The 11422-nt window shown below is 45.6% G+C and overlaps 1 protein-coding gene across 2 annotated transcripts; it reads right to left on the bottom strand.

The window, feature by feature from the left end:
* Positions 1 to 1525: 1525 nt before the first annotated feature.
* Positions 1526 to 5773, bottom strand: FAM170A (family with sequence similarity 170 member A). Of its 2 annotated transcripts, XM_066379918.1 has the most exons (3): positions 5704 to 5773; positions 3009 to 3149; positions 1526 to 2244 (listed from the first exon to the last, which is right to left on the bottom strand). In XM_066379918.1, exons 1-3 carry the CDS (start codon positions 5771 to 5773, stop codon positions 1526 to 1528), a joined length of 930 nt encoding a protein of 309 aa, XP_066236015.1. The 2 variants fall into 2 exon arrangements, with proteins under 2 accessions (XP_066236015.1, XP_066236016.1); XM_066379919.1 differs by lacking the exon at positions 3009 to 3149.
* Positions 5774 to 11422: the final 5649 nt, after the last annotated feature.

Here is an 11422-nt window from a genome sequence, read left to right as displayed (position 1 = left end):
CAGTGGTAGAGTGTCGGCCTGGCGTATGGAAGTCTCGGGTTCAATTCCCAGTCAGGGCACACAGGAAAAGCGCCCATCTGTTTCTCCACTCTTCCCCCTCTCTTTTCCCTCTGTCTCTCTCTTACCCTCCTGCAGCCAAGGCTCCACTGGAGCAAAGTTGGCCTGCACGCTGAGGATGGCTCCATGCCCTCTGCCTCAGGCACTGGAATGGCTCAGATTGCAGCAGAGTATTGTCCCCGGTGGGCATGACAGGTGGATCCCAGTCGGGCACATGCAGAAGTCTGTCAGATGCCTCCCTGCTTCTAACTTTGGAAAAATACAAAAAATATATAATAATAATAATAATAATAATAATAATAAAATCTTTAAATATAATTTTTTAAAAATTTTTTAAAAAGAATATATCCAGGAAAGTTTTGGAAAATAGCGTTTATTGCATATAATGTTTATACGTTAGACTGAATACTGGTCCCTCCATCTTCCTCTATACCACTGGTATTCTGTCTGCTACTGTCTCCACGGTTCTGTCTTCTCCCTGGAAGTGAGGGGAAAAAAGAGGCAGAAGAGGAAAACACCAGGAGCAATATGAGCTCTGCTAGCAAGAGTTACCCTTTACTTTGTCTTAAAGCATACCACAATGAGTTTGTTTCCAGATTAACTACAGCAAAATAAAAATTCTAGAACATTCCCAGCTCTCTTGTGACCAACCTCATTTTAAAGTATGTCCCTCTACATATTCCACTTCCTGTCAAGGAACTGTGTCCATGGTCCATAGTGAGATCCCAGCTCAGGCCAAAAGCTCTCAGCCCATAAACCTCCGGTCCTGCTAAGCACCCTGTCCTTTCTTCAGACCACTCCTGGCCCATGAGGATGTGCTGAGCTCTGCTGGCAGCATTTCCTCTTATAGTGAAGTCCATCATGGAGACTGTAGGAGAACTGTCAAATTCTCCACTTTCTCCATAAGTAAATAGGAGTAATTCCCTGAAGCGTTGGGCATGCCACAGTTGGTGCAGTACAGAGGCCCCTCCCCTTAGATTCCTCCGGGCATTCATGATGCAGGCTGGGGAGACTGTGCCTGCCTCATGTCTTACCTCTCCCAAGAGGAGGCTACACCATCTTCCAGGATCTTCTGGCCCAGGAATCTCAGTTGCTGTGCGGAAACCAAAACAGAGGAAGACACTTCTTAAAGAAGAATGGCACTCTGTTAGCCCTCGGAAATTCTCAGCACTTCCTGCAGGAGCTGTAATGCTCAGGATCAATTCTGCTTCCAGACATGCCTTTGTTAAATGCCTGAGCACTAAGCAAAGGACCAAGTTTCCCGCCCCCACCCTCCAGCTGTTCCCTGACCCATACAATCCCCAACTCCCCCACAGTGATGCAGGGCCTGCCCCTGAAAGACAGTGCTGTACTAGCTTGGAGAAGGCCGAGCTCCCTCCACAGGCCCAGCCCCTGCTCACTTCCTGTCCTTCGGAGGATGAAACACACAGCCTGGTCACTGGCTCCAGGACCTCCTCCCGCCAAGGTCTTACCCTGTGGGCTGTTCCTCCTCATTTTTTTTTTCTTCTTGCTTCTTATCGTCTTTATCCTTAGCTTCCTCCTCCTCCTCCTCTTCTTCCTCTACCTTTTCCTGGATGGGTTCCGATTCCACATTGCTCCTCTGCTGAGCCATGGCGAGATGGAAGACGTGGCAGCTGAAGCCCTCCCTGACCCCGAACTGCACATGCTCCTTGAGCATCTCCAAGCTGGAGAAGACCCTGCAGCAGGCCAAGCACCTGAAACCCGTCTCCATAGTCACCAGCCAGTCAGGGGTCTTAGCCCGGGGCTTCTCCTCTGCCGCGGAGAATCCGGGATGACTGTCCATCTCTCCTTTTACCTCGGGCTCTTTCGCCACCTCGCTGGGCTCACTGTCAAATAGGAGGTTGCTGGTGGACACATCAGAGGGGGGCGTGTCTACCTGCACGTCCTCAGAAAGGTTCACTTCTTCCATCTTGGGCTTCTTTCTCAGTGGCTCCGAGGCTGCCTCTGTCTCCCAGGAGACAGCCACACCCTTTTTCACTTGTACCTGCATGTAGTATATTTTCATGCCCCTTTCCTCGTTGTTTATACACTGAGAGGTCGCACAGGTCTTATAGGATGACGGGGATGATAAGGAGGCATGTTGTAAAACGGGAGCAGTCTCTTCCTGTTCCTTCCCCGGGGCTAGGGATTTAGGTTGGGGACCATCTTGGTGTACTCCCCAGATTCCTGGGAAAGGAAATTAGAAACACAGGATGTGTATGGGGCATGCCGAAAGCTGAGGAAACAAGTGTGAATAGGTAGGCTATAGGAGAGAGTGACCATAGTGTGATGTAGTTGTGTGTTTGTCGTTCATATTATGGGGTAGTGCATCTGGTGTCATTTGGGGGCTTCTTGTGTGTGTGGAGGGATACTGGAGAGGTGTCTGTCTATAGAGGTAAGCAGTATGGTGGTAAGGGCTGTGGTCCGTGGGATGTTGGTAGGGTGTGTGTTCTGAGAGAGAGGTCAGTTTATGATGTCACTGCTGTGTTATTTGTGGAATGTGGGCCGTAGCACAGGAGAATGGCATTATGGGTCATGTGTTTGGGTTTTGTGGGGGTGCTAAGAATGGATACTCATGAAGCATGGTGGCCTGTGTGAGGTGTGCAGGCCTGGGCTGACTGCCCTGCTCCCGTGCTGAGGACCCATGCTGAGGACCTCTGTCCCCTCTGGGAGCAAAGGCAAAGCTTGCATGTTCCTCCAAAGGCCCCTCTTCCCTCTGCCTCAAGCCCAGACTTTCTGGCCCCAACTCCCTAACTTCCCCACCGTGGCTGCACCAGGGCTCACCCTCCCACAGTGAGCTCATATCCTATCTCTCCTAGCAGCTCTGCCATCCTCCCCAGCCCCCTGTGCAGAGCCCAGATCACTCCTGGTTGCCCTGGGTTCCCTCTGAGGCCCAGGCTTAGATCCACCCCGTGCCTTCCGCCGTGCACCCACGGAGCCCCACTCCTTACCACCCCAGATGCGCTTACTTGGAGAAGAAACACAGGAGAAGTATTTGGAGGCAGAGGAAACCTCCCCTGACCCTGGGCCACAGGTTTGGGCCACCTCGGTCGATCCAAGCTGAGGGGCATCCTCTTGTGACTTCGAGATTCCTGAGGAAAGAATGAAAGACTCAGATAGTAGTTGGTTGAGCGTGTTTGTGAATCATTCATCTGTCCAACAAATGTTTACTGAGGATCTGGCTAATTTCAGGTGCAGTGAATACACATGGCTTAAACTCTGGTTCTCAATGGTTACTCCAGTATTTAGTTAGAATCAACAATTGGTTTGTCAGTGTTTTGTTAGGAATGTTAAGTCTGAGTGATGACTATGAATATGTCAGAAGTGTGAAAGTGCTGTGTATCAGCTAAGCCTTTCGTAAGTGTGGGATTGGTGTGGTGGGTAAAGTGAACATGTCTGTCTGTCTGTTCAGGGAGAGTTTATGTGCACGGTTTGTATTTACAACTAAGGAATGTGAAACATGGAACCTAATTATGTGGTATGGTTTGTATTTGTGGTGTATATTCATTCATTTATTCATTCATTCACTTATAATATTCAGTGAGCAATCGCTATGAATCAGCCACAATTCCACTATTTTAGGCTCTAATAATGTTAAATCTTCCAGTAAGGGAAGACAGACACTAAATAGAAATACAGGAAATATATAATGTGTAAGCATATAAAGGTTGCCAGATTTAGCAAACAAAAATCCAGAACGCCAGTTAAATTTGAGTTTCAGATAAACCATGAATAACTTTTTAATGTAAATATTCTGATGTGATTTTTGGGTTATAATATTTGGGACATGCTCATATTAAAAAATTATGTGGATTAAATGAAATTCGAATTTAACTGAACATTCTGTGTTTTATCTGGCAAGCTTCATAAGGGTTGGTGAAGCAGTGTGTTTTTAATGGTTTGTGCAAAGTAGGTCTGGTATTACTCCACAAGATGTCATGTGGGTGGTGTATATGAATGTGACTAGTTCTTGCAGAGGTACAGGAAGTCCCCAGGTTACGAATGAGATCAGTTCTGTAGGTTTGTTCTTAAGCTGAATTTGTATGTAAGTTGGAACAGTTCTGTAAGTTTGTTCTTAAGTTGAATTTATATGTAAGTTGGAACAGGTATATTCACCTATTAAATGCAACTTAGACAAATGTTTGTCTTAACATAGTATTTATTTTTACCTTTCTGTGCATATAAATACTTAAACATTTTCAAACCTACAGAAACTATCTTGTTCATAACCCAAGGACTGCTAGTATTTAGAGAGAGTTGAAGGTAGCTCTGCTTGTATGACAGTGAGGATCTAATTCTAGATAGAGATAGAGATATATATATACAACCTCCAGAATTTGGTGTGGAGAGAGAGGATGATATACACAGGGTTGTATAGGAACGTAGTATAGGAGTGATATGTGTATATACCTACATGTTCTTTGTGTTCTTTAATAAAGAAGTTGTATGTGGAGATTTGCATTTTTTTTCCATCAGAATGTACATGAGTGTATATAAATGATTGTCTCATGAAACACCACTCACAAGAATTCTGTATACACTCTTACATGTACTGAGTGTCACCCAGGTCCAGGCACGATGATAGGAACCTTATCACACAGACTACACATCCGACGAGCACTCTACCCGCACTCTCCCCATGGCTCCCCACCACACATACAGAGAAACAAAAATATCCTGACAGGGACAATCATTGCCTTCCCCATCCTGTCCCAGCTGCTATCTGAAAATCTGCCTACTATCCAGGCCTCCATTCCCAGGGCTCATCCTGTCTTCCTCAGGGCCCTGGGCCTCACGGCAGCTGCCGGGCTCTAATCTGGGGCAGAAACCTGGAGCCGGATCTCTGGAGTGGGCTTCATTCTGCCCCATCTCCAACACGTGACCCCCAACTCCAGCTTCTCAGAGCAAACTACTAGTTTCCATTTAATGCGCAGAATCATCGCATGTTCTTGGAAGTGCCTCCGCAGTTCACAGAGCTCCCACAGGGCACGGACAGCCTTTCTCACCCTTGACCATTCGGTCTCAGTCTCTGGAAGGCCCTTCCCTCCCCTGGATCTCTGGGAGGCCCACACCTGTAGATTCACAAACTCCCATGGGTCACGTGGTAATTCTTCCTGCTGAAGGAATAAAGTCTCCATGCTTTCAATGTGACGTCATCCCTAGACAATCTTTCGAACAGGCATTTTACTTCTGGAGATATTTTTCAACAAAGCCTTAAACTCAATGGGCTTTTCTTCCCTCTTTGGAAACATGCACAAGGCAACTCAGGGACCTCTAGCAGCAGCCTGTCCAGCTGCCCTGTGGCCAGGGTAAACTCAAAGAAAGAGAACAGAAGAACGAGGCACAGAGAAAAGCTGCACATCTGGGTCTGTGCAAGCTGAGGCCCCGCCTGCTGTGAGTCGCACGTGACTCAAGGCCGAGCAGCACTCAGGCTGGCGGGGCTGACTTTCCATCTTCCAGGGGCATCTGGCCTCTCTGTGCCATCTCAAACCATGGGGACCCTGAGGAGGGACATGGCAGCATCAGCCAACACCAGGTCTCTCCCTCCCTACTTCATAGGTGGCATGATTCTCCTCAGTCCCCGATTCTTAGAGAAAACTCAGGCTGGCAGGTACCCTTGCCTCGGACAAGTGGCCCAGCACGTACCTCCTCCCTTCTCATCAGTTTCCGGGGACTCTTCATTTTCCAGATGTTTCCTCTTTTGTCGCTGTTTCATAGTACCAGTTAGAAGAGTCCTTTAGAAGATGCCTAACATTCAGTTCCTCCTCTTCTTCCCTACCGGTCAGAACTCCTTGGTTCTCAGGAAGTCCATTGAAATGACTCAGTACAAATAAAAATGGTCGAGTCTCCTAAACGGCTGAAGAACTCAGACCCCTCAGAGAACCTGCAGCACTGGCCATGCTCACTACAGGGCAGGGCTGTTAAGGTTCAAGGGCACGGCTATTACGGTTCAAAGGTTGCCAGGCCCACAGCAGAACTCTCTGGCCTCAGTGATGACATCAGAGCATTCCATGCACTGAGGGCCAGCAGTCCCGGCCACTGCACAGACCCTCATTCTCAACCATTCCTTTTTCCCCCAGTGGAACCACTCCCATGAATTCAACTCTTGCATCTTTCAAATGTGGCAGGGTATTTTGAGATGTTAATCTGTTCCTGTTTCATTTTATTTTTTTGTTTCTCCCTTTATTTTACCCTTTCCCTTCTGGATTCAAATGGGTAGCAAACTCTTTGTTTGTTGGCCAGAGCAGGGCCAGGGCGAGGCGGGAAGCAGTCATAGCATGCTGCTACTATTTTCCTTTGTCTCTAAAACCCCAAACTCCACAGAAAGAGAGGATGCTTGTGCAGAAACAGAACAGAAGCAGGGTTTTTGAAATTAGCTATTCCCTTCTTACCCCATGTGTTGAGAGGTGCTAATTAAATCAGAGAGAAAGTGTAGGGATCACGGAGAAGTGGCTTCTCAGGTGTAGCTGGAGGGGTAGGTATGGCAAAACCTCCAAGAGATGGCTGGATTGGGCACACAGGAAGCACCTTGGCGACCTGCCCCACCCATGGCACATGGGTCAGCAAACTGAAAGGAGGCATGGCACCCAAGCTGGTGGGCATCGAAATTACAACTGTGTGCCATGCTCTCTCCACTCCCCACCCCCAGAACCTGGGCCCTGTGAGATTTCCAGACAGGAATCAGTGAGACTCTAAACAGGACACCTGCAGGATCAAGGCTTAAAATGCAAACTAAGTGGAGTTATTCATACTGTTTCTTGCACACCTCTGCTTGTGGGCTGAAACTTATGCCAGTTATAAGTGGCGACCCATCTGGATCCTCTCTGACTCCAAGCTAAAATTGGAGACCCCTCACCGCGAGCCAGTGGCCATGGTCCTGTGGGAGGACTGCTAACATCAGAAATAGCCAGTGCACTAAGGTGGGTCCAAATCTGAAAGGGTGCTACGAAATTTCCCACAGTCTCATGCAGGGGGAGGATGAAGACGGGGCCACTGCAGCCCTGGGAGGGCTTGCTGGTGAGCCTAACCGACCCGTTTCTTGGAGAATCCTTAGGAAAGAAGGGATGAGGAAGAATTTTAAAAACCTTCTTTTGCATAAATTTTCAAACACAAAGTAAAGAGGATTATATAATGGGAATGCAGCTTCATAAACCCATCACCCATTTTCAAGAATTATCAGTATTCTGTCATCCTTGTTCTGTATACACACACACACCCTTTAAGTTTATTCATTTCTTTTAGTTTAGGTGTTTTGGGGGGCGTGGGGATTTCAAAGCAAGTTTCAGACATTATATCATTTCTCCTTAAATGCAGCAGTATTTATCTTCAACAGACAAAAATGTGTTGTTTTTTAAACATAGCATCATTATTATTATCTCACCCAACAAATGTAGCCAGAATTTCTTCACAGAACTTAATAGCCAGGCCATACTCAATTTCCTCCAACTGTGTTAAAATGTCTCTCTTTATACCTGGTTGATGGAGTTCAAGTCCAAACAAGGTCCATATGGTGCCACTGGTCAACATATCATTTAGTCTGGAACAGTCCCCCCTGCTCCTTTTTTTGTTGAAGAAACTAAGTTGTTTACCCTGTAGAATTTTCCAGTCTGGAGTTAGTTGATTGTATTCATTTAAGACATTTCCCTTATTACCTGTATTTCCTTGCAAACACATAATTAAATTTAGAGAGCTGATTATATTTATTCAATTTCTTATTGCAATACTATTTTATAAGGGGTTGCTATGTACCTTCCTAATGCATCACAACAAGAAGCACGTAAATTGTCCCATTTTTAATGATGTCAGGACTGAGCAGTGGTTCCAGGTGCTGTCAGCTTGATCCCTCCACTCTAATGTTCCCCGTCAACCTTGCAACAAATAGCATTAGTAACCACTGATGATAATTACTTCATTAGGAGTTCTAATTTAATTCGAATTTTTTTAAATTCATTTTAGAGAGCAAAGAGAAAGAGAGAGAGAGAGAGAGAGAGGAGATGGGAGGAACAAGAAGCATCAACTCCCATATGTGCCTTGACCAGGCAAGGCCAAGAATTTGAACTGGAGATCTCAGTGTTCCAGGTCGACGCTTTATCCACTGTGCCACCACAGGTCAGGATCATTAGAAATTCTAATTCCATCATTCCAAGGCAAATGATTCATCTTCTTTTATTTGTTGTTGTTGTTGTCATTGTTGTTGTTTAAATGAGAGGAGGGGAGATGGAGAGACAGACATCTGCTTGCACCCTGACTGGGATCAATTCGTGCTGTCTGGGCTGATGCTTAAATCAACCGAGCTATCCTTAGTGCCTTAGGCTGACACTTAAACCAATCAAGCCACTGGCTGCGAGAAGGGGAGGGAAAGAGGAAGGGGAGAGGGAGGAGGAGAGAAGCAGATGGTCACTTCTCATGTGTGCCCTGACCAACAATCAAACTCAGGATATCCACATGCAGGGCTGATGCTCTATCCACTGAGCCAATCAGCCAGGGCCACAGATGAGTCTTAAGGCATCTTTCTTAGACCTTGAATTTTCAAAAGAAATGAGCCTCTCCTCAGAAAAGGAAAGATGATTCCAGTGGCACCAGCACAGGTTCTCCAAGCAAGGGTCTATGGGGTTTAACTCAGCAAGTCCAAGCTAGGTTGGGATGTACTTCAGTCATTCTTTCATTTTTTTATTCATTCTTCATTCTGTAATACTTACTGAGTCCCTTTTGTGTGTCAGGCTCTCTAAATCCTATAGTTGAACATTTATGAACAAAATAAAGAAATTTTTCTCTCAAGAAGCTTAATTCTAGAGAATAAAACATAATTTTTTTAAATAAGTGATATATGTAATAGGTTAGATATTGACAAGCAAGATGTGGGGGGAAAAAGAGCAAGAAGATGAATTTGGGGCTATAGGAAATGAAGCCATTTCTCTGTTAAATGGGAGGTCATGGAAGTCTTCATGTAAAAAAGCCCTGTTTCAGTAAGACCCGAGGGCAGCAAGGGAGCTCAGAGCCAAGGGCCTATTTTTCAGCAAAAAAGAAGAGGCTGGAGTCTTGGATCAGGGGTTTCTTGGCCTGTTTGAATATCACAGAGGAAGCCAATGTGGCCAAAGCCAAGACAGAGAGAGACAGTAAGAGGTAAGGTCATGGAGAGAATGAGAGACCATATAGGCTGTTGTCCAAACTCTGGCTTTTACTCTGCGTGATATGGGAAGCTTGGGAAGTTCTGAGTGATTACATTTTAAAATATCACTCTCATTGCACTGCTGAGCAAAGTCTATTGGGAGGCAAGAGAAGCAGCAGAGAGAACTGTGGGCCTATTGCAACAATCCAAAAGAGAAACAATCCATAAAAGGAAAAATAAACCAGACTTCATCAAAACTAATATCATTGCCCTGGCCGGTTGGCTCAGTGGTAGAGCGTCGGCCTGGCGTGTAAGGGGTCCCAGGTTCGATTCCCGACCAGGGCACACAGGAGAAGCGCCCATCTGCTTCTCCACCCCTCCCCCTCTCCTTCCTCTCTGTCTCTCTCTTCCCCTCCCGCAGCGAGGCTCCATTGGAGCAAAGATGGCCCGGGCGCTGGGGATGGCTCCTTGGCCTCTGCCCCAGGCGCTAGAGTGGCTCTGGTCACAACAGAGCGACGCCCCTTGGTGGGCAGAGCGTCGCCCCCTGGTGGGCGTGCCAGGTGGATCCCGGTCGGGCGCATGCAGGAGTCTGTCTGACTGTCTCTCCCCATTTCCAGCTTCGGAGAAATACAAAAAATAAAAAAAGAAAAAAAAAACAAAAAGAAAACTAATATCATTTACTGTCTTTACTGTCATCAGTCCTTTTAAGGGTATGAGAAGACAAGCCACAGACTAGGAGACTATATTTGCAGATCACATATCCAATAAAGGAATAATATCTCTAAAGTACTCTCAAACTCATCAGCGAAAAAACTCAACAATCCCAGTAAAAAAATAAATTAAAAAAAAACTAAACAATCCCAATTAGAAAATGACAAAAAAATAAACAATCAACAACAATAAAAAAAAACATGAAGATGTTTTACTGAAGAGGACAACAGATGGCAAATAAGCACAGGAAAAAATATTAGTCATTAGGAAACACTAATGAAAACCACAATGAGATATTGCTATACACCTATCAGAATAGCTATGAAATTCAGGTTAAGAACTAGCATGCTCCTCCAAACAATTTTTTCTTAGCATCTGTGCAAGTCTCCACGGAAGACACAGTAGATAATACCTCTTACTCTCCATAGGAGAGCATATAAGTTAACAGTGGAGAAAACACTTCATAAACTATACCTGATATACAAGTATGAGGTGCAATTGTTACCCTCAGGAGCTGCAAATATAAACAGTTTTCAACTAGAATGGACCTTCAAGTTCTCTAATCCAATTTAAGATTCAAGTACCAATTCCAACATGGGTGAGAAGTGGGTTGGGGCGGGGGGGGGGGGGTCCCTACACAAAGTAATTCTCAGAAACCAGCTCAGTGTCCTATAATTCAACTCAATTTTAACACTGTCTACCCAGAGATAGCATCGGATTACACAGGTTAAGCAGTCAATCCTACAAGGCTGCCCCCACCCCACACATACACATGTGCATGCATGCACACACACACACAAATTCAGATGCCAGTCACAAGTCCAGCTTGTCACCTGTGCTTTGGACTGTCCTGCTGTATAGACTGGAGGTTCCAACAACCCCTGCCTTCGAGTTGATTAATCTGTTCACACAAAGTGGCTCCTGGAACTCAGAGAAACATTTTACTTACCAGACTATAGGTTTCTTATAAAAGGATATAACCCAGAAACAGACAGACAGGAGAGATGCACAGGGCAGTGAGTGAAAAAGCATGAAGCCTTCCGTGCTCCTTGAGCATACCACTCTCCCTGAATCTCCCCGTGGTCACCAACCTGGGAACTCCGTGAAACCCGTCCTTCAGTGATTTTATGGAGGCTTCATTACATAGGCATGACTGATTAAATCATTAATCATTCATGATTGATTCAACCTCCAGGTTGGCTCCACTGACAACCAACCCCACCCACAGGTACTTTCCAAAACTCACATCATTAATGTAACAAAAGATACCTGTATCCCTCTCATTACTTGGGAAATTCCTAGAGTTTTAGATGCTCTCTGTCAGAAAGGGGTTGAAAACCAAACGTATATTTCTTTATGTATCACACGACTACCTTTAATCTCTACAGCACTACCTTCAGGAGGCCTCCCAATCTATGTTTTAGTCTCTCCAATGTAGGAAGCTTGCTTCCCCTCAAAGCGGCTTGGACATCTATTCATGGAAAACTCAGTAAAATTTTAATTTAGAAAAGATAATCAATATCTCTGGGGCCTTCCCCCATTCAT

The sequence above is a fragment of the Saccopteryx leptura genome, chromosome 4 (genome assembly GCF_036850995.1).
Source record: "Saccopteryx leptura isolate mSacLep1 chromosome 4, mSacLep1_pri_phased_curated, whole genome shotgun sequence".
NCBI lineage: Eukaryota > Metazoa > Chordata > Mammalia > Chiroptera > Emballonuridae > Saccopteryx > Saccopteryx leptura.
The sequence above is the reverse complement of the archived record's forward strand: the minus strand, read 5'-3'. Positions and strand labels throughout refer to the sequence as shown.

What these genes read in the sequence shown, in the direction of transcription:
- FAM170A (XM_066379918.1), bottom strand. Translation starts at nt 5,773, where the DNA reads ATGAAACAGCGACAAAAGAGGAAACATCTGGAAAATGAAGAGTCCCCG. An exon ending in AACTGATGAGAAGGGAGGAG is followed by an intron (nt 3,150 to 5,703) that starts GTACGTGCTGGG and finishes TTCTTTCCTCAG; the next exon opens with GAATCTCGAAGTCACAAGAG. An exon ending in AAGTAAGCGCATCTGGGGTG is followed by an intron (nt 2,245 to 3,008) that starts GTAAGGAGTGGG and finishes TTCCTTTCCCAG; the next exon opens with GAATCTGGGGAGTACACCAA.